This window comes from Suillus plorans (genome assembly GCF_016647745.1).
Source record: "Suillus plorans strain S12 chromosome Unknown HD556scaffold_36, whole genome shotgun sequence".
In the NCBI taxonomy this organism is placed as follows: Eukaryota; Fungi; Basidiomycota; class Agaricomycetes; order Boletales; family Suillaceae; genus Suillus; species Suillus plorans.
In genome coordinates, this window is record NW_024537420.1 from 405,430 (window position 1) to 427,599 (window position 22,170).

Sequence of the window (22,170 nt, forward strand, 5' to 3'; positions counted from 1 at the left end):
GCTCGCGTCATTTTCACCCTTCAAACAAAGCAGAGAAAAGACAGACACACAAAGGATTCACATCATGTGACATTTCTTACTCTCTTTCTGGACTTGTCATCAGGAGTTGGATAGGTCACATGACTAGCAACAAGCCAGGATGACTTAGCAAAATACCCAATGACTCATTATGACTCACTCTGAATATATGACTCATTATGACTCTTGAATATACTAGTAGCACAGCCACATTATTTGTGTATATAATGACCCCAGTTTTGAAATAATATGAAGTAACCAAGTGGGAGTTTTCAGTCCATCTAACATTAAGTTGTGAGTAAGGTGTGATAAGTGTTAGCATCAGTGTCAAGAACTGTTCAAGACTGAGAGGAACATTCTCAAGAGACAGTAATACTGCAAGCTCATCATACTAAACAACTAGCTGCGAGCTCACTGTGTGCAACAACCAGCAAGCAAGGTACAGCCACAGTTTTATTCAATTTTCCATTTTCTATTTTCCTTTTTTCTTTTGTTTTACTTTCACCAGCCTTTGGTGTTCTTTTTCCAAAAAGCATATTCCAAAATATTTGTGTTGTCTCTATGTCCACCTAAGACTCAGAGTAGCTTAGTGGGGAGATTAAGGGATTGATAGTGAAGCTTGACCTCACTCATCTGAGTAGCAATATAGAGCCAAGGTTTTCTGTGCCTGCTAGGCTTTAGCTGTTGAAGAGGGTACTTGGTAGTAAATCCAAGGACGTCCGTTCCTGAGTCTGTTTGAATACTCAAAAGTGAGTTCCTCAACAGCAGGTTCAATATTGAGCTAAGAGTTCTACAATAAAGCATTGGACTAGTCTTGACCTTTGATTCTACCTGTTTTGTGCTGAGGGGGTTGATCATTGTAATTCTGCACCATTCTTTTTGGAGTACAGTTTGGTAAGAGGTGCTGTTGTTGAAAGGAAGCTTGAGGGAGAACTTTCTATTTCTTTGGTTACTGCCATACTGTCGGGCTGACCATTATTTGTTTGTTTGTTTGTTTCTATCAAGTCCATAGATTGGATTGACCATCGTATTTACTGATCTTGCAGAAGTACCTTTAGCTGAATGAACTTTGGGTAGTATACAACTAGCCACCCATGAACGACCACATTATCAGTCATTGGTATTTGTCTGAATCACTGACCGTGGAGATATTTGTTTTTATAGGTGTTTATCTATAGATCATCTATCTAAGAAGACATCATGTAAAAGGATGTCGTCAAACATGCACAGACAGCAGCATGCAGTGGTGTGAATAGATCTAGGGTGGAGTGGATGGCTGTCGAGATGTCAATGGTATAAGGCACTCTCTTTGGGCATTTAGAAGACTCTGGTGCTAAACACTTTCCACCATTTAGTGCTAAAGCACATTGGTCGTGATTGGCAAGCCAGGGTTGTCCATGAAGGAGATGCCATGCCCGTACTGCGTAAACATAATTCTCCAGTGTTTTCCCTGAGTACAGCCCAGAGCAGGCTGCTATGAAGGCAAGTATTAGAACCGAGGAGGCGGGACAACATTGTGCTTCAGGTATAGCACGAGTGTCACAGAAGACATGGAAAACAAGGAGTCCAGAACCATAAGTTTCTCGTGTGCTCAGTGCATGCAAGTGGGCTAAAACAGTGGTGATGTGATCAATATCGCTGTCCAAGATGCTGATGAGAGCTCCTGTGTGGTCTAGCCGATTACGAGTCACCAGGAGAAGCCACAAACAAAGGTGATTACGAGCCAGGCAGTGAGGATGAAAGGAAGAGCAGTTGGGGGTTAGGTTCATGTTATATGGATGTGGCACCACATATGTTGACTTCAAAGGTATGGGTTGTTGTCATGTGAAATGGGACAAGCTAGTTCTTCCATGTGTCACAGTACCATAGAAGCTCTTCTCCCCAGTCCAAGGTTTCTTCCAAGTCAATGATGTCGTCATTATTGTGTCCTGATCCTTTGCTATGGACCACTAGTTTGTCTGCTCCAGGAGTGAGGTATGCATCACATATAAGGCCAACAAGCTCTGTAGGTAGAGATACTGGTGGTAGGAGGAAACAGATGGGAGGGAAGAGACCTCTAGATAGTCCGTCTGCCGAATTGTCTCCACTGGGGACATAACAGAGGTGAAAGGAAGAGACATTATTGTGCAAGGCAAGCAGTTTTTGCACCCGGCAAAAGATGAGGTTGGTTTCTCTATTTCGGCTCTTTCTGTTCCGCCACCTATTGATGACACCTTGATTGTCGCAGAAGATGCAAAAATGTGTAGCAGATATGCTGCTGTTGGTGTTGAGTACACAGTGGATGAGAAGCTCAAACCCAACTAATTCTGCCCACCTGATGTCTTGTTGTCCTTTAAGAGTTCTCCAATCCAAGCAAAGAGTCCATGCCTACCAATACCCATTAATAACAACTCCAACTCCAACTCCAACAGAGGTGCTTGTGTCTGAGAAGGCACATATGTTAACGAGTTTGGCTGGACAAGTGATGTGTCATTTGATATGGGTTGAGCTAAGCTTCTGGGTCCACCAGATGAGGTCTTCCTTGATGTGACGTACTGGGTGGTGAGAAATGACTGGACAATTATCGCAGACTCCAAGCATGGATTCCAGTGAAGTGAGGTAGGCTCGACCAGTGGGAATAACCAGGCAAGCATGCAGCAGTTTCTGTATGTCCAGGAGGATGTGGGTCTTCTGCAACCTCCATTCGGCGATGTTCGCCAGGTACTTTCCTTTCTTTGCCTCTAATAACCAAACTGTGCAACGGATAGTGTTCCACAGGAGTCCCAGGCGAAGCACTTCATATGTGAAGGCTGTGTCCTTGAGTATCTCTCACGGTATTCCAAGGAGCAAGGAGATGTGATCAATGTTGGCAAAGGAGAAGGTAAAGGTGGAGTTGAAAATGGAACAAGGGGATAATGACACGAGGTTCTGGAGTGGGAAGCTACAGTCTTTAGCAAATGTCTCGAATGTGTCATGATCAAAGGTGATGCCCTTGTACCAAATGCAACCCCTGGTTTTCTGCTGACCCGATTGGGCCAGGAGGGTGTGTGTCTCTACATGAAGAGCATTGTAGCTATCAAGATATTCACCCTGAATGCAGAAAAAGATATGGTCATCAACCCACTTTGCAAGTGGGCTGAGTTCTGTTGCACATAAGATGTCAATGCCAGTGTCAGCCACGAAACCATACACACTTGCAGAAGGTCCCATCCCAAAGGATACACAGGTGTCCACACAGAATCTCCCATCCAGTAATCGCACAATGGCTGCAGGCCATTGCGAGTGATGGAGAGGGATTGTGCGATAGGCTTCCACAACATCATGGGTTGCCACTTGAGATCCTGGAGGAAGGGAGGCAATGATCGTCCAGATGGTCTCAAATGTTCCCCATGTGCATGGGAAATTGTTAGAGTTAACACCCACATTGATGGATGGGTTCTTGTAAGACAGGGAGGGAGCCAAGGGGAGAGAGGGGTTCTGTATGATCTGTTATCTTCCTGGTTTCCCACTTTTTGGAATGATGGAGATGGGTGAGGATTGGAAGGGTCCAATGGAGGACAGTAGTTTGTCATAGGTAAAGGGACCAATGTATTGACCAGTATTGAGTTCATGTCATATCCCGCATTTCGGATCCAGACCTAGCACACTCATCATTTCTGGATTTCCAAATCCGGCCGACTTCTATGTATCGTCCGGATCCAACCCACATCTAACTTCCATGCCTTATCCCTTTGGTATTTCCCTTATCAGTTAGTATGCTTTATTTTCCGTCCCTTATTCATTTCCATCTTCATTTTACTAAGTTCCGATAGACTAGTGATAGTCGTCCCATATGTTTTCTCCATAGCCTTGCATAGCCTCGCACTGCACTGACTGTTTCTCCGTTATGTCCTCAGTAGTATATAAACCCTGTACAGTCTCTGTAGTTCCTCAGTTCGAATATTATCTTAGACTCTGCTCATTCCCTTCTCCGTCCGACTTGAGTTCTCCTCTCATTGTCCTCCGCGAGTCTTAGGATTGACTCCTATAGACTTGTCACCTCCGCTGTTTCCTTTCTAGTTCGGACTTCATCCGGATTAGTCTTATCACTTGTTTCCGAACATCCGCCGGAATTCCCGCGCATCAGACATCGGACTCCAGACATCGTCCAACAACCTTCGGACATCATCCATTAGCCTTCGGAAGTTAGGGGCACGTACTCGGGTAAGGGGCGCAATGCACAAGCTGAAGCCAAGCCCTTCGGATCCGATCCTTGAGCATGTTCTTAACAGTTCATGGGAAAGTAATTTATTGACGGCTTCATGGAAGACGAGTAGGGAAGAACTATTGGGAGGAGTCTGAGTATGTACAATTCTGGGAATGCTGAGATCAAAACCGATGTAGAGACTGACATCTCTGTGGCCTCGTAGAGGTCTAATTTCTGATGCATGTATCAATGCTAATCATTATCTGAATCATTTCCTATCCTATCCGACTCAATATGCACCAAACACGAAAACATTGGACATTGGACTTTGCACTTTGCACATTGGACTATTGCACTTCACATGTACTTGTCCTACCTATGTCATGTCTCATTGCACTAGCCCCACTAGGTGCGCAGTTACTCGTTTTCACATCGCTAACATTGTAGACCACATTATTACATAGGACATCAGACCCGAAAATATTGCGCTACTACTTTCGCCTATAGGGTTTCGGATTTCTACATATCTACATAAATATTGGACTCCCCATAGCATCATCATCATCCAAGTAGAGGAGAGCCGTTCTCTGACGCTTAGGGGTCAAACCCGATATTTCGTAGTTCTTAGTTGACATTGCAAATATTGTCGTTCCTTCACCGCCCATATCTGTCATTGTTATTATTGCGCACACCTCTCGCTTTCCCGATGCTCGCTATCGTGTCACCATTAGTTTCTGATACCCCGAACCTGAACCCAATAACCTGAAACCCCAAAAACATCGGAACCGATGCTTTTTGCATTGGACATCGTAATTATACCTTCGGACATTGTTTCCCATGCTTGGACTATTGACCCCACATCACTCGCTGACCCCCAAAACTATTCCCAGACTGCAGACCCCTGGATTGAATGCACTTGTCTCACCAAGTATAGCAGACTAGGCAGTGCAAGACCACAACATAAAGATATCAGTTTGGAGCCATCTTTGTATAGCCCCACTCTGTGTTGTATTCCTACACTGAAACATAAGCTGACTGCAAGATGTGAATATTTGTTGAGAAGGTTGTGATTTTGGAGTTCAGTTTGCCAAAAGGCCACATTATACGGTGTGATCAGATGGAGCTTTCTATGCTTGAGGGCAGTCCTGAGCTCTGTGCATGGTAGCGAGACAGCCTGAGCAGACATGTCTGTCTTCGTGAGAGTGGCTGGTGCACCTAGCCTGTTGCCAGTCGATGCACAGTACTTTGTTGGAGCCATGAATGAGGAGCTGTTTGTTTGAGCATGTGGTGATCATGGGAAATGCCCCATCCCACACACGCTCGGTGTGCACTCGATGAAATGATGGCTGTTCCTGCCCAAGCAGACTGCGCACACAGCTGAGGAATGAGTGCTGTGTGCACTGTCTTGAAAATCTGACTGAGAAGTTGCCAGACAAGAGGACTGTGGTTTGGAGCTCTTCTTGTTGCTCTTTGGTGAGGCTGGTGTGGTCTGATTGTGTGGGGATTTGGAACACCAAGATCATTTTGAGCGATGAGAGAATGTCTCTTCTCGTCATGTGTTTTGGTTGCTTGTAATGAGAGACATCTGGAAGTGTCATGAAGGCAAAGGTAAGGCACAAGGCAGGAACAAGGTGGGGGATCATCCAGGTAACACATGTTAGGTGACACAAGCAGTCATGTGTCGAAGACACATGAAGTGAATGCAATGTGAAGGCAGAAGGATAGGCGCGAGTCACAAAGAATGTGATCGTGTCAGTCATAAATGCAAGAATGATTCAATTGACATTGAAAACAAGATGAGTTGGTAAGAAAAGGAGCAACAGAAAAATTAGTACAATTCTGCCAAGAGAATGTGTGACATACCTGAGCATCATTTTCTCTGTGGTGGGATTCTCTGAGCACCTGGTCAAAAAGATGGGCAAGAGTGATATTGCTGATAATTGAAAGGTCCCAGGCTCCATTGCCTAAAGTGACTGTGTTGTGCAGGACCTGCGTTGTTCCTCTTGGTATATCATTCAGGCTTGTTGGGCGACTCTGTTGTTAGAGTTCCAGTAGTGGTGAGAGATGATCGCTCCCTAAAAATGAGCAAGCATTATAACATGTTGTTTGGGCCAGTCTTATTCCTCTAAGGAAGCGACTATGCGGAGAACAGCCTGTGCAAAGTCAGCTGGCAGAAGGAAATGATCTGGAATTACATGTTTGGACAGCTTGGAGGCTCCTGCTCTGAGCCATACTGTGGATCCATTCTGTTCTGTAGGTACTAATCTGTCATCGTCCCTGGGGTTCTCAGGAGAGAGAGAGTTTCTTCTAAACTGTCGTTAGTCCAATAGTATAACTCTATGAAGTGGCTCTTGTAGAGCTTTTTCAGGACAAATTCTGATATGAAGGTCTTGTCTTCATTGGTGTCTGGGCGAGGCCTCATGAGTATCTCAGAGTATTTGAGACAGTTCTTTTTCCTCTCCTCCATTCGTGCTGTTTCTTCTTCAAACACCTGAGCGCACTGAAGCTGAACTGATTCTTCTTCAGCTAATTGATTTTGTTTTGTACTGAGACATTCATCCTTAGCTATTTGTTGGCACCATTGTTCATGGAGATTGTCATTGGTTGCTACCCAGACCGCTCATAAAAATTCCGCTGCTTGATCGTCGGTGACTGTGGCAGATGTGAAAGACGTGTGGGAGGTACAATAATGTTCACTTGTAAAATCTGGGCATACCAAAAGGCCTGGGTCTGAGTGTAATCTATTCATCCTATTCAGGTTGCTGTGTGGTTGGAATTTAATTTAGGAAGACGAGAGGATGATCAAGAAGGTTATTTGCGAAATTAAGAACAAGATATGCGCAGTGGGAGTAAGAGAAAAGAAAACTAGCGTGAAATCTTACTCAAAGCGGGCATAGACCTTATTCTTACATCATGTTCATGCCTCACACTTGGTCAGAATTCAACTTAAGCAAAAACTCCTAGTATCACTTTTCACTTGCCAAATGTATAATACAAGTTACTTGACAAAAAGATTAAGATGTTCCCAGGACAGTATCTAAGGGTAATTAGCAACCTTCAAATATCATCAATTTAGAAATATACTCAAGTTTGATCTGTAAGTCTGGTAAGTAACATTTGCCACCTCTGAAATGGCTAAGACAGAATATGGCCATATGTCTGTCATCTAGGCTATTACAATATAGAAGCACTTATAATTTCCATATGATAGCCCTTTCAAGCTAGGATCTAGAATTATCCTCAACTTATATGCCAGCTTTGAAGGCCACACAGTATGTTTCATAATATTTAGGCCAAGAAACTTTAAATATCCTTTGCAGTACAAAAGCAAGTGAGCAAGTACATGCCAAGTACTATTGCATAGCTTGCATAATTTATATATTCTGCACTGTGTCAGTCAAAGGCTTCAAAGGGCTCTAAAGAATATTCAATATGATGATGCTGCTTAGGAAAATAAAATAATCTTAGTGGTGTGCCCTCCCATGATCAGACAGGTGTTCAGCAGCACATGTCAGCAGCTCGAGCTACTGGAGAAGCAGTCCCACACGAGGCACCACACCCAGATGTCATCAGTGAGCAAAGGAAGCGTGGCCATGACAGCATTGAAGATGTGCCCCCAGCACCTCAGAGCGCCGAGAAGAAGCCTCGTAAGACAAAGAAGGCCCCTGCAAAGACACCAGCCAAGCAATCGAAACGGAAAGCAGCTAAGGTAAAGGTGGCTGACGAAGGCAAGAAAGCTCTGGAAGAACTGGAAGATGCTGTCAATTGGACTAACAACGAAACAAGGATATTGCTTGATGCACTCCTGGGTCCTGATAGTGAGCTCTACAAGGAGCTAGGCGCAAATTCAAGATATGCCTACAGAAAGGTCAGTATAAAGTTTAAAAGACAGTCATTAGCACTCACAAAACGCATGTAGGTATCTGAACAGAAATTCAGTGGCAAACGGAGTCCTGAATCAGTCAGAAGCAGATATGAGCGGCTACGGAAACTATTCACATACATATTAGCATTTGAGTCTATGACCGGCAATGGTGAAGGTGATCCTGATGTCGAGGAGCTTGATGAACAGATTAAGAATGCGAGAGCAGCAGGGAAGGATGTAGGAAACCTCTCTGGGATTATGCTGAAACGTTGGTATACTGAGGGCTGGTATGAGCTGTTCAACAACCGGTGAGTATACAAACTTCAGTGTTGCATGAATGTGTCTCACCCACAGCTGAACAAGCCTTGGCGAGCACCCAGGACTAGTGCGGCAGCATGACTTTCACTCAGGCACCATTTCAGACATAGTTGAGATTAGAAGTGACGAAGGCGCTGGCGGTGATGGCTTCGAGAGCACTGATGCAGAGGAAAAGCCAGCAAGGAAAAAGGGAAACAGAGTGTCCAAAAGGCAAGAAACACCATCATCCTCGAAAGGTGTTCCTGCGCCGCGCCACAAACGGAAGTCATCTCATACCAACATGGGCAGCGAGCTCGCGGATTACCTTGTATCAAATGCTGAGTATACATCAGTGAACTGGTGAGGAAATTAGAAGATCGTATATAACAATATATAGTACACAATCACAAACATCAGCATAATCCTGCTATGGACCATCACATTGTCGTGTTTGACTTTGTAGAGGAAAGGAGGCTTCCTGATTTTCCTACACATGTTTGTGATCGGGAAAAGACTCGCACATTTCTCAAACTCACACTCGACAGGAAGGTAGTGCAAAAGCTACTGATCGGCACCATCAACTGGAAATGCTTGAAGATTGTCATTTGTATTATAATTGTCCAAGTAAGAATGAAAGACAATATCCTTCCGATGAATGATGATATTTCGGTGAGTGAGTGAGGATAATATGTGTTCACCAAGTGCGTGACAATCAAATTATATCTCGCTTCGCATATCCATGCGACCTCCTGTATTTATCAAATAACCGACAGTTGTAGTTCCCTTTGGACAATGCCTCAAGAGGTCGTGGCCTTGCGCGAATGCTGTATCATTATGATGTAGTTCATTAGCGCAGGACTTGATAGTAGTGGGTCATAGACCACCCCAGTGCATCACGTACCATTTGACGGGCATAGCATGTATTGTGTCATGGTTCAGGAGAATTGCATGTGTTCGCGCGCTACAGGAGGAATTTTGTATGCATTCATTTCCGCCCTGAATGCTTTAAGTTCTTGATCCTGTGACTATGTTATTATTATGCAACAATTCATATATTCAACGAATTCTTCAAACCGCTAAGAAACATTATACAAAACCTAACAAACAAACAAAAGCTCAATGATTTTGAATGTTGTCGGTGGGGACGTTGAAGTCGAGACGTCATCCAATCATGTTCATTTAGCAGGTCCAAACCGTTCTGTCGTGTGATTAGCACGATGATTAAAACTTACAGAGATGACCATGCTTGCGCTACAATTCCTGGATTCACAAGACTCCACTGTCTACTCTAGAATTCTAATGTTTGTCTGGTAGTTATCAATTGGGAATGCATGTGAAAAAGCTTTACCTTTGTGCAGTAGTCGAGATATGTTCACTGGGTGGGCAAATGATCGATTTGTACCATGGTTCGGGTCTCTAAGTCATATTTTTTGCTTTACTAAAGACTGGCAGAGGCACATCACTTGCGACTGCGTTCAAAGAAGTCATAGCTTTGCCTGGACACCGTGGAGTTATCACTCAGTACCTTGACTCAGAATTCCACAGTCAAGGGTCATACACCACCACGGTACGTTGCCCACCATTCAACAGCCTTCACGCACCACGTGCAACTGCGTTATTAGAGATTGTAGCTTTTCCTGGACACCCTGGAGTTGTCACTCAGTACCTTGACTCGGAACTCGACAGTCAAGGGTCATATACTACCACGGTACGTTGCTCACCATTCAACAGCTTTCGTGCACCCGTGCCACTGCGTCCTAATAAATTGTAGCTTTTCCTGGACGCCATAGAGTTGTCACGTAGTATCTTGACCCGGAACTCGACAGTCAAGGGTCATACACCACCACGGTACGTTGCTCACCATTCAACAGCCTTCATGCACCACGTGCAACTGCGTTCAAAGAAGTCGTAGCTTTTCCTGGACACCGTGGAGTTGTCACTCAGTAACTTGACTCAGAACTTGACAGTCAAGGGTCATACACTACCACGGTACGTTGCTCACCATTCAACAGCCTTTGTGCACCCGTGCGACTGCGTTCTAAGAAATTGTAGCTTTGCCTGGACGCCATAGAGTTGTCACTTAGTATCTTGACCCGGAACTTGACAGCCAAGGGTTGTACCCCACCGCGGTACTTCGCTTACCATTCAATAGTCTTCGTGTATACTTAGCCCATCCATCCTTACAATTGGGTGTCTTTGTGCCCTGCGGGGGTGTTATCTATGTGAGCATTTAGAATCCCGATGACTTAGCTTATCAATTCAACGATACGGTGATCGTCAGGCAAAGTAAAGTATTTATATAAACCCCTTAAGAACTGCAAGGAATTAAGACTTTGAATTTGATGGTCTTTTCATTTGCTTTCATCTTGTAAGTATACTACATTATGCACAATGATTGTCGCGAAGACCAGAAGATGCAGAGACTACCGTGAGCATGCTGTACTAGTATTCGCTCGATTTAGCCATGTGAGTTTACGAGATGCTTTCAGCCCAATTTCAACCTTGCAAATGGGTGTTTCATATCAGGCATCACAAGTAACATTATCATCCATGACATTATTAAACTGCGACAAGCAAGAAATTTGAATAAAAACACGATGCTAAGATAATAATAGGTCCCTAGTTTGAATCGAAAGAAGTATCGTCGCGGTGTGCCCTCTGCCTCGCGAGAGCGTTCACAGACATGTTGGCCTTTGTCGCATCGCTGAGATCCTCGCGGCGACTCCTACCAAAAACCTTCCTATGAAACAATTCAACTAATCGGGACTTGTTGAAAGGACAGATAGTGCACCTGGTCCACCACTCCAGGAGTCTGTTGACTCTGTGTTGTGCTTCTCGGCCAGGAGGCCTTTCGAAGAAATCCACTATGATTTTCCAGAATTGTATATAGTCGAAGTCACTGTCGACCGACCGCCACGAGGTAACGGACGAAAGTGCGAATCGCACCTGTGCGATCATCATTTACCATTGATCAAAACAAAACCATTATCATTGCTTACCTGACAGGCAATGTATGCAATAGATCGCGGAGTAACTCTATCCATCTTGATAATTTGTGCCACATGTTTCTTGACCTTGACTCCCGAAAGTGCTTTCTTCGCTCGCCTGTTGTTCTCGACGATATCTGCGCCATCGCCGTCACCCTCGATATCCTTTGCTGAAGATGGTGAGGTGAAGACAGCTTTATAGCCCTGAAAATGAGGTAAGATGATTTCTGGGAAACTCGGATATGACAAACCTGCAAAAGAATTTTTCCCTTGAAAAGCCCGTCTTCCAGATCGTCCGAATTTGCACTGTACTTTTCATATAAGAAGGTCGGAAAGGAGAGTTCCGTAACAATATGGCCCTCCGATCGATCTCGAATACCTGCCCTTACGCTTGTGAACCATTAGCATTGTTCAGGATCCAGGGTGCATTAGTACTTACGCTGGGTTGTTCCAGTCAAGCTCGGCCGGACACAGTAACATACCGCACGCATCATTGACGAATCCACGACAATGCTTATCGTCGGAGTCAACTAGAGGGTCTGGTTTCAGTTCGCGATTAACCCAGTCTGAAATAAGAGTCTTAAGCTTCGAGGTATCATCTCCTCGAGCGCCATCAGCTCCTTGCCTGAGCTAAATAAAAACTTAACGTGATAAAGTCCATCGTTGGTAGAGATAAAACGTACAAATTTTAACATGCGCGTGAAGTCATCGTGCTCCATGTCCGAGGCACTCTTTACGAACCACGAAAAGGTTCTCGTTAGGACGTGATACCCTACATGCAGTCTATCTTGGCTACATAAAGAAGTCAACGGGGACACTGGCTACGAGAAACTAGTCAGGAGAAAAAACTGACTCAACAGTAGCAGCCTCCGCGTCTTCATCGCCATTGACATCATATCTTCTGTCATTTTCTGACACGAGATCCTCGATGCCATCGAATAGAGCGATGATGCGCCTGAAGCCTCTTCCTTGGGCCAGGTAGTAATTCGTTTGCCTGAAGCATGGTGAGCAAACCCGATCCAACGTATGCAACGGCGTTGGAGTCCGAGTCATACCTTTCTTTCACAGCTCGCCCCGACTCAAGAGTCTCTATCTTCTCTTCCAGTTCAGCAATTTTGCGTCTCTGCCGAGCTTGCGTGAACGATGCTTGACTCGGAGATGGTTCTGGTTGCGGAGGTTGCAGAGGACCATGGTCGCTCCGTTGGTCGTCGATGAACGACTCAGACATGCCGCGGCTCAGGTTGCCAGTGATGAGCGCTGTGCTGCCCTCTGTGGATGACATCTATAAGACACTCGGAAGGAAGAAGTTCGATTAGTAGATGAGGAATGAGAGGTGAAGACAAGGGAAAAGAACTCGACCAGCACCCATTTTATATGCTGGTGGGCCGCCCAGATCCGTGACTGCCCTAAAGACTGTTAAGTTAAATATTGAATTCAGCACGGCGCTGATCGTACAAAGTATGCTTCTTTGCGACTTACTAAAAATGGACAGGCGTAGTTAGTGACTAATCCGGCTCGTGACGTCTGAACAGAATCACAGCGACTCGGATGACTCTGGGACGGGTGCGGGCGACGTTGCTTTATAGTTTGACCCATCTGATGACCATGCATTTCAGAAGCTGCGATGGCACTTTCACTAGCTGTGGCCCGGGCAGGTGGGCTATCTGTTTGATGGAAGTCACGGTCACGGTGTGCCGCGGCTGTGAAAGAATCATCGCCCGAGAGGTCTAGCAGTAGTAGTATTAGTAGTACTAGCCACGATTCGGAAGGGTCTGTCGACTCGGACGCACGGGAAGTTCGTTGTACTATTTGTACTGTTCTCTCGATTGTCGAGGTGCCAGTGTCACCGTGCGAATAGAATAAATTTGCACCCTCGGCGATGTGCTTGAAGTGGGGTTTGCCTTCTGTATCCGTCAAAGCAGTAACATTAGAGACGTTCACCGTGACAGCTTCAGAACTGAATGGCTCTGATCATCATGTAGTAGTGTTTGGTGCAAGTAGCAACACAAACATACCGTCCACCGCAAGGCTACACACAAGTATGCACTACATAATCTAGTAGTAGTTGTCTTGTCTCCAACCCATAGTGCTCATGAGCTTCTCCAGCGCACCTGTAACCATGAACGGAGCACATCGGTACCTGGTGCAGGGATTTGGTGAGTCTCAAGGGCCAGACAGAGATGGCACATACCTAGTAGTACTATAATCATGAACGGAGCGCTCATGAGCTTCTCCAGCACACCTGTAACTATTACTAACAGGGCACGTTGGTACCTGGTGCAGGGATTTGGTGAGTCTCAAGGGCCAGACAGAGACGGCACATACCTAGTAGTACTATAATCATGAATGGAGCGCTCATGAGCTTCTCCAGCGCACCTGTAACTATTACTAACAGGGCACGTTGGTACCTGGTGCAGGGATTTGGTGAGTCTCAAGGGCCAGACAGAGACGGCACATACCTAGTAGTACTATAATCATGAACGGAGCGTTTGTGCTGGTCGTCGGTGGTCCAGGTCGCGATGGGCAATCGAGCCCAACGAGGAAGGCAGCGCTGTGGCTGAGTCGTCATGTGTCACATTTGCGTTAATTTTGCAGACCTTACATGATACCTCTAGGCTCACTAGTGCCGCATTTCACCTGCCCCGCGCCGTCCTGAAAAAAACCAATTCAAAATTTAACCAGTGCCTAAGATAATAATAAGTGTAGTATGTGCATATGAGTATTGTCCTCCAATAAGTCGCATCCAGACTCTCCCGTACTAGTAGTAGTAAGAGTCTTACCCGCTCCTCAACAGCATTCAACGTCGTAGTATGGATAGCATCCACCTCTGACCCCAAATCAACATTCACATGACCCGAATACACCGACCTACCAGCGCCAACTCCAAAATACCAGAGGACCCGGTACCACCCCTCGCCCTCCCAACACCTATCTCCTCCCGCAATGCCATAGGCACCGTCTGTCAAACGGTTCATACGCCCATTGAAGCCCACGTCTGTTACGTTCGTGTTCACGCGCTTTACGGGCTTCTGCATCTGATATGCCCATGGAGCGACTCAGGATATTGAGATCGTTGTGTTCGATGACGGGGCTGATAGGCTCGACGCGTGCTACGGCTGTTGGATCAGCGCCTGATGGGATGAATTTGTATTGGTGTTCTTGGATGTACATTCACATGGCTTTGTCGAGGTCGGAGTGGTATGCATTTTGATCGTCTATTGCTGATTTTTCGATCAGACCTTTGCGCATTGCGAAGCATGAGCATAAGATTTTGTAGGAGGAAAGAATAGCAGACCTTTGATGAAACTTTTTCCAGTGCAATCTACCTGCGTAACGATCACCCGTGTGGAAATAGTGCTTGTCCACATCAAGCATGTCTTCGTCGTTGTCAACATCACGACGTGGTCATCAAAGTCGCAGGTCAAGGTTTCATCGTGGATCTCGCACTTTTTTTTTGCTTCGGGCCTACGCTATTGTTCAGGGACTTGATATACGACATATTCCGTGCCAAGAGCTTCGAGTTGTCGCCTATGGGAGACCAATCTGATATCTGCCCATCTGAATAGGGAGCGTCAGTACTGATTCAGTCGAGCGAGATGCCACCCACCCATGAGCTTCTGATCCACCCGCATAAAATCCTTGATAAACCCACTCGCAAACTTTATCAGGTCATAAATCTTTTCCGGTGTTCCAGGTAACACAATTTCCAGCGCGATCTCATTAAGATGCTGTCCATTTTTCGAGCATGCGCAGTGCGTGACTTGCTGCTTCTTTGCCATCTCGCGGAGTTTGAAATTTGAAGCTGCCACGGCAGGCTGCACTCGTTTAAATTAGTCACATTACTGTACCATACCACGCACGGACATCATGTCCTTCATCATACCCAGCATCAAATTAATATGATCACCATGCCATTTGATCTCAGTGTCTTGTTCCATTGGCAGAGCTCGTATGTATTATGTGATATGAACATCAGACTAACACGTCTAAATTTAGACACCCGAATTTGTGTAGGTATTCTCACACACTATTCGGTCTGCCAATTACGGATTACGCTGGTATACTGCAAGTCCACATTCAAACCTCCTCTCACGCTGTATTATAGGTCAACCGCCAGGCCATTCGCCATGAGTAGCTCTTCTGAATCAAAGAGCAGCAATTCCTTGACCAACTCCTCTGGCTCCAATCTTAGGTATGTTTATTTAACAATATGTTCACTTCCACTTAGACATACACCCCAGCAAACCCCAATCGAATGCAGCATCCACACCCCCAACATCTATTGCCACCAGTGGCTCTCCTGCCAAGAGCATGGACTCTCCCATTTTGTCTGCTGACAATCCTGGACTTCGCGTTGAGTGGGCTCGCGCCTTCAACTTGGGAAAATGTCACGCTCGTGATCCCCGTAAACGCCCTGTCCAATACACATTATTTCAGGGCGGCAGACAGGACGAGGATTGCGATTTGCCCACGAAGAGGTCAAAGACCTTGCAAACAACGGTCTGTCCATTTAAACGGTTGCTTTCGGATTTTCAGTTCTCATTTTTTTTTTCAAAGTGGAACTTTACATCTACCCCTTCCTCCGCAGCTACAATATACCTCAACGAGCGCATGCTCGAGCTCTCACGAATCACTCGCCGAGCTATTGCTGCGAGGTTGCGATACCAACGCCTTCGCTCCCGCGAACTAGATTTGATAAAGTCAATTCTTGACGACGAAACCGAGCTGTGCCAGACGCAGTTGAGTGGAGTTGATGTGCAAATTGGCTCCATCCGAAATATGCTTCAGGACGCTGGGGTCGCGCAAATAGGGAGCACAGGTTCTAGGTTTGATCCTAATGATGCGGCTGGGCCCTGGTGTGAAAGTTCTTCCGATGAAGGATCAGCTGCAATCGCCGCATCTCGTGGCAGCTCAGCCTGCCCGTCCGATGACTCAAATTGTTAATTTATTTTGTGTCATCCTATCTCCGTGCCCACATGTGCATTATATGTAGTTTGATTCCAATGTACGTAGTGGCTTTATCGTGACTAAGAAGTTTGACATCCTGAATTGTGTTCTCAGACTCTGAAGCGTTGAAAGTCATAGTACTACTAGTACTTCAAGTTGAGTTGAATTCGCATCCAATTCATTACGGACATTCAAAGTTGAGTTCATGGCCTGTTTTAGTTCACTGCGACTGTTGATTCGGACGTAGCCGATTATTAGTATGCAGACTCAACATATGTAATAGAATGCCCAGTTGTCGATATTGTATCATGACTGACTCGGACCTTGTCAGGGTTTTCGAAGCTTTTTTCTTCACAGTTTACTGATTCGAATGTTGATCAATGTGCAGATGTAATAGAACGCCCGGTAATTGTATGTATTAAAGTCTGCTGACCTTGTCAGGGTTTTGGAAGCATTGAAACTTAGTTCGCTAGCCAGAAATGCACGTATTATTATGTCCTGCAGCACCAAGGTGACCATATTGAATTACTAACTGGGCATAAAGCACTATCACGAGTCTAGGTCTAGGAGCCGTGCCATTCCTTCCAGAAAATAGAAGGACTCCTATTCCTTCGTTCCTCCTAGCTGATTGTACCGCATGGAGCTGAGTCAAACACTTATCTTGATCATTTTGCGGGCACGATTGAACATAATTCTTTATCAGAACAAATCGGAAATGGCATCCAGAAGGCCGCATATCAATCTTGCACCACACCACATGATGTCCTCAAGGTGAGTCAAAATCTTGATCATTTAGGATGCATGATCTGTATTTGACCGAAAATGACGTTCAGAAGACCATAATCGCTTGTCAACGACGGCTCTGAATCAGCCTGAATAGTACCGCCTGTGCCTGTGATGCTCGCACAAGACCTCGCCTGCAATAACCGTAAGTTTATCCAAATACATTGTGACATGTGAGATAACTGAAGGCTGGTCCGACCGCAGTAGTACAATCAACGTTGCTGATTCTTGACTATTTAACTTCAAACATCGCTGATTTAACTTCCAACTTTCCCCCTTCCAAGCCTACTTGATGGACGCCCCAGAATCATTAACGTTTACACCAATTGAGTTCGACCCCGACGATCCCTCCGAGTCTAGTCTGAGACAGCGGGGGATACCTGCTCAACTCGGTTCATCACATTATAACCCATATGCACGCAGCATGCCTGGCTCAAGGCCTTCTACATCGCTAGCGTCAGCAAGCGTAATAGATGATGCCGATAGTGCTCGTTGCACCACAGACTTGCAAGAAGCCCCACAATCTAAGTGTAGCATCAAGGACTATGATAAAACACAGCAACTAGCCATCGAATGGGCGAAAATGCACCTCGTTATGGACAGTGCAACTACTGGCTGGATCAGGAACAGTACCAGAGATGAGAAGGTCAAGATGGAGATGCGCGTTAGGGAGATCATTTTTCATGCCGGTATAAAGTTCGGTTGTGGTATGTGCTGACAACTGCCCCGTGCGCACCCCACCCATCATAGACTAATCTGCGTTACAGAATTGATAGCTAATAACTATCTCATAAACTCTGTAGTCCGAGCCCTAACGAAGGACCGTAGAGAGCTCGCAAAAACGGGCGAAGAATTTGCGCCCCTGTACAAGCTTGAACCGCCGTCAAAGCGGTCCGAGGAGGAACACCAGATTTATATGAACAATCGAAGGGTAGCTATCTACGATGCAAATCAGCCTTTCGAATACTATCTACATGGTATAGAGGAGACTGAGACGTCTACCAATGTCCTGGTCTTCTCAGGTCAAGCTGTCGAAAGTACTCATATCAAGCACTGGTATGAGAGCAAGAAATCGCCACTTTATGATGAAGAAATGAGGTCCTCGATTAATACAACACCCCTTGACATGCTCGCAGAGTCAGCGGTGGGAGTGAGTAAAGCATGTTCTGGTGTGCATCCGTTAATTGAATTTTCATGATCTTTAGATAAGGTGTGCCATTGATCGGTACGTCGAGGGTCGACTCTCCGGATCAAAAGAAAATAACACCCTGCACTTCGCTACCGACGTATATGCCAACGAGCAACAGTTGATCAAGAACGCGATGGTATTTGCCCTCCAGCAAAATATACATCGGGAGTCATTCCAGAAGCGTCTATTATATCTTCATCACAGAGGCCTGTAAGTCTCTCGTTACAGCGAATACAGGCTCAATGCTCATACATTTGCAGTCAAAAATTGCACGAGAAGCTGGGCCTTTCGGCTCCTGAATTTCCGATCCACGTCCCTTTAACAGCGGAGGAGTTGAGCAAACCACGCCTAGTGCCGAGTCATAATACCGCGACTGCCCTGCCCGGGCCTTCCACTTTGTTGCCGTTTGGACAAATAGGTGGTCAGGCGCCATTGATGACGTCGGGACCGCAGATGTCGTTTGTACAGATCTCAGGTGATGTGGGTCTGAATATGTGGGGCTTTCCAAGTTTTGGAGACTCGGAGCAGTCCCGTCTTGAACGAGGCTCCGGGTCCATGTCGACCCAAATGCCTTTCAACATATAGTGCATTTGCCTGAACATCAATTCAAAAGGTCAGCACAACTGCCGACTAGGCCTTCACCTGAGCTAATTTCATCATTCAGAATCATTGTCATTTAAATTACTTCTTGCTTCGTAATGTCCATATTCTTTGCAGCCGTACTACTAGTGTCTCTAGCCTCGTTACTAGTTTTTGATCAGACAGAATTCATTGCTTGTTGATGCGATCAATCCATGGCTGCGGCTGAGCGCTGATCGATGATCATCGATCATTCATTGCTTGTTGATGCGATCAATCCATGGCCACTAATCATACTACATACTTGATTTTGAAGCCTGTCACGAACGTGACATTACGTCAAGTTTGTTTACTTGAGTTGTTTTTGCACAGTGCCTCTTTGATCCCAATATTAATATGACCTGGTCAGTTCAATCAGTATTGCAGTGGAGTTTTGCGTTCATGCTGCAGGTTTCATGAGTGCTGATTCTGGCTTGCCAGCCGATCATCTCTCGGGACAGAAATAATGATGTGAGAGGGTGGACTGCCTTTGTTGACGTTGGACCCTCGGTGAGTATTCCACTTTATCGATCTGCGCCATGACAAATATCTGGTTTTGTCTGGTATCGTGTTTACCCAATAGCTTCTAAATCGACAACATCCACTTCGGAGATGTTGCCCGTGGCGGTATTCCGAGTCGAATTGTCATGTCGTGGAACAAAGAGTACGTGTGCCATTTCTGGACTTCGGAATCCTACAGTTAAGTTCCAAGCACCATGTCATCAAGATGACTGAGCACTTCTACTTCCACAATCACCTCTGCAATGCCATGGAACTACTTAGCATCAATTTGTACGAACTGATCAAAGCAAACAGTTTTGTTGGATTCACAACGGCGTTGATACGACGCTTTACAAGCCAGATGATACTATTGTCTCTGTGCTTGATGTGGCATCATCGCATATTGCGATCTCAAGCCAGAGGTTCGTTAGTATTCTCTCATTGCATGCACTTTGTCTTATGACTGTGTTTAGAATGTCTTATTACGATACCCTGCGAAGAGTGCAGTGCTATCAAGGTCATAGACTTTGACAGTAGCTGCTTAGAGCACAAGAAGAGTAAGTTCATTTTCACCACGGTCCCTAAGATTTTACTGAGCCAAGCGTAGTCTATACTTATATTCAGAGTCGTTTCTATCGGTCGCCTGGAGTTATCCTGGGCATAAACTATCACATGGCTATCGACATGTGAAGTTTGGGTTACATCCTCGCCGAGCTCTATACAGTATCCCCTATCTTCCCTGGCGAAAATGAGCAGGAGCAATTGTCTTGCATCATGGAGGTCTTGGAGCCCCCAGATAAGGACTTCATCAATCGTAGCTCCCGAAAGCGACTCTTCTTCGGTAAGATGACACATTGGCGACCTTCTACCACTTTCCTAATCCTTTCTAAGACAACAACGGCGCACCCCGACCCATGGTGAACTGTAAAGGTCATCGTAGACGACCAGGCACAAACACTTGCTCAAGTTCTACGGTGTCAAGACGATGCTTTGTATGGGATCCTGAGCGAAGGATGAAACCTCAAGCAGCACTGCAACATAACTTCCTCCATGCAGGACGTCGAAGCAAGATCACTACCCCTTTGCCATGTCATACTTTTCCTCGTCATCGTCGATCACCAAAGGCGTCACAGACATGGACTTCACCTCACGTTTCTGCTTGCCAGCCACACCACTGGCAGGTGTATCGTAGTCATTGGCAGTCATCTTGTCCTTCCTCCCCTTGCGTCCGACACCCACGTCTGACGCTGGAGTATCACGACCAAGCCCGGCTGTAGTATCGGTCTCTTTGAGAAGCTTGTTGGCAGCCCATCGTTCTTTCTTGCCACGGGCACGGACAAAAAAATACAATTTTTGAATATTAGGATCAGCCTATATTAATATGTCCTGTTATCTATCTATCTACAATCCACAACGTATATTTCTGCGTCATGCTGTGTTGTGCGTGTCTCAGCGTGTGTGATAGTATGTTTAATTTATGTAAGCAGTAGTCTGACTTCCCGCTACCGGATCATTCTTACTAGTAACATTTTTGAAGCACTTCAACGAACTACACTACAGAGGACTCAAACAACCGCTACCTTACAGCTTATTGCCGACAACTCTAACGTGCAATGCGCACAAGCATTGCATCATCTCTTTGGATTGTTGCCTTTCTGTCAGTCTCGTTTTTACTGACGATGGTGTTCCAATGCGGTGCCCTAGGCTGCTCTTGGGAGAAGGCAAAGGATGCCCGTGGACTCAATAGGCATCGCGCCTCTTGTCATTTGCACAAGAGATATAGCGTTCTTGCGACGCAGAAGAGACGGGAGCGTGCCAAAGAAGCTTCACACCATGACGCAGTGAGTAGTCCTACTAAGCAATCAGCTGTCTTCTTAAACGAGGTGGACTTCAGAGAATCGGTCGTGTCAGACAAACTGCCCCTTTTCGATTACCAGCAGGGTCTGGCATTGGCACTTTAGATTCATCCAGTCTCGACGACTTAGGACTCTCCCTTGACTTAGAGAACGATGACGACATTGAGATGGGTGCCAGTTGCGAAGACAAAGTTGACGAGTCGGATTATTTTGGTTAGCATCCCTTTGCGTGATAGACTACCAGTTTTCTCATTACCTGACACCTCCAGAGCAACCGACGCGCCGTATCAGGCGAATTCCGAGGCCCTTCCATGCCATCGAGCCCTTAGAGGATGAACTTAATTACTCTGATATCGGTCAGAGCTCATTGAGTCAAAGTTTGCCTGTCGTACCAGCTCGATCCAGAATCCAGCGTGTTATTCTAACCCTCAGAGATACACTTCAAACAACTGCCAATTCCTTTGGTCTCTGCCGACTTTACCCTCGTCGTCCGTCGTTCGAGCCGGACAGATTTATTCCATCTGCATTGCTTGCGAGGACGTGCCCAGCTGCTGCTCAAGGATCCCATTCTCCGCCGAAGGTCTTTGCACCACCATACCCGTTTTCTAATATGACAGTCTATAGACTTATGTCGTGGATGAATTCTGGCACCAGTCGTGTGTCAGAAACTAAAGTCGCTGCCCTAGTCAAAGACATGATACTAGCAGAGGATTTTGACAGCAAGGACCTACAGGGATTTTCGGTGAGGCGGAGTCTGCGGGAATTGGACCAAGACGAGGGTGGAAAGGGAATTACCTTTCCAGATGACTGGATCGAGACTACGGTCACCATCGACATTCCAATGAAGTTGAAGGAGGATAGCCCTAGGCTCTTCTCAATTCCTGGATTTCATTTTCGCCCGCTTGTTGAAGTTGTACGCGCTGCATTTGCAGATGCTCAAGCGG

General features: G+C 45.8%; 6 protein-coding genes across 6 annotated transcripts; 2 read left to right on the forward strand and 4 right to left on the reverse strand.

Moving 5' to 3' along the window:
• Positions 1-6,443: 6,443 nt before the first annotated feature.
• Positions 6,444-6,800, reverse strand: HD556DRAFT_1239308 (uncharacterized protein; the record flags this gene model as incomplete). The annotated part of the gene is made up of 1 exon (XM_041298031.1): positions 6,444-6,800. A coding segment is annotated over one exon (357 nt), but the record flags the coding sequence as incomplete, so codon positions are not given.
• An 891-nt stretch (positions 6,801-7,691) lies between these two features.
• Positions 7,692-8,709, forward strand: HD556DRAFT_1444519 (uncharacterized protein; the record flags this gene model as incomplete). The annotated part of the gene is made up of 3 exons (XM_041306790.1): positions 7,692-8,051; positions 8,103-8,356; positions 8,412-8,709. 3 exons carry the CDS (start codon positions 7,692-7,694, stop codon positions 8,707-8,709), a joined length of 912 nt encoding a protein of 303 aa, XP_041159135.1.
• A 2,255-nt stretch (positions 8,710-10,964) lies between these two features.
• HD556DRAFT_1239340 (uncharacterized protein) lies at positions 10,965-11,962 on the reverse strand (the record flags this gene model as incomplete). Its single annotated transcript, XM_041298033.1, has 4 exons — positions 10,965-11,291; positions 11,345-11,536; positions 11,584-11,716; positions 11,772-11,962. Coding segments are annotated over 4 exons (843 nt in total), but the record flags the coding sequence as incomplete, so codon positions are not given.
• A 2,745-nt stretch (positions 11,963-14,707) lies between these two features.
• Positions 14,708-14,996, reverse strand: HD556DRAFT_562138 (uncharacterized protein). The gene is made up of 2 exons (XM_041310961.1): positions 14,940-14,996; positions 14,708-14,890 (listed from the first exon to the last, which is right to left on the reverse strand). The coding sequence occupies exons 1-2, from the start codon at positions 14,962-14,964 to the stop codon at positions 14,754-14,756; spliced, it is 162 nt and encodes a 53-aa protein (XP_041159137.1). The 5' UTR covers positions 14,965-14,996; the 3' UTR covers positions 14,708-14,753.
• A 463-nt stretch (positions 14,997-15,459) lies between these two features.
• Positions 15,460-18,836, forward strand: HD556DRAFT_1309334 (uncharacterized protein; the record flags this gene model as incomplete). The annotated part of the gene is made up of 11 exons (XM_041300264.1): positions 15,460-15,524; positions 15,574-15,719; positions 15,770-15,832; positions 15,921-16,188; positions 16,326-16,337; positions 16,668-16,690; positions 17,160-17,207; positions 17,347-17,769; positions 17,866-18,212; positions 18,268-18,461; positions 18,512-18,836. The coding sequence occupies 11 exons, from the start codon at positions 15,460-15,462 to the stop codon at positions 18,834-18,836; spliced, it is 1,914 nt and encodes a 637-aa protein (XP_041159138.1).
• Positions 18,837-20,444: 1,608 nt separating this feature from the next.
• HD556DRAFT_1481807 (uncharacterized protein) lies at positions 20,445-20,802 on the reverse strand (the record flags this gene model as incomplete). Its single annotated transcript, XM_041308638.1, has 2 exons — positions 20,445-20,741; positions 20,776-20,802. The coding sequence occupies 2 exons, from the start codon at positions 20,800-20,802 to the stop codon at positions 20,445-20,447; spliced, it is 324 nt and encodes a 107-aa protein (XP_041159139.1).
• Positions 20,803-22,170: the final 1,368 nt, after the last annotated feature.

Coding starts and splice junctions, on each gene's coding strand:
- HD556DRAFT_562138 (XM_041310961.1), bottom strand. CDS start 14,964: ATGCGGGTGGATCAGAAGCTCATGG. Junction 14,891..14,939: donor GGTGGATCAGAAGCTCATGG/GTGGGTGGCATC, acceptor CTCCCTATTCAG/ATGGGCAGATATCAGATTGG.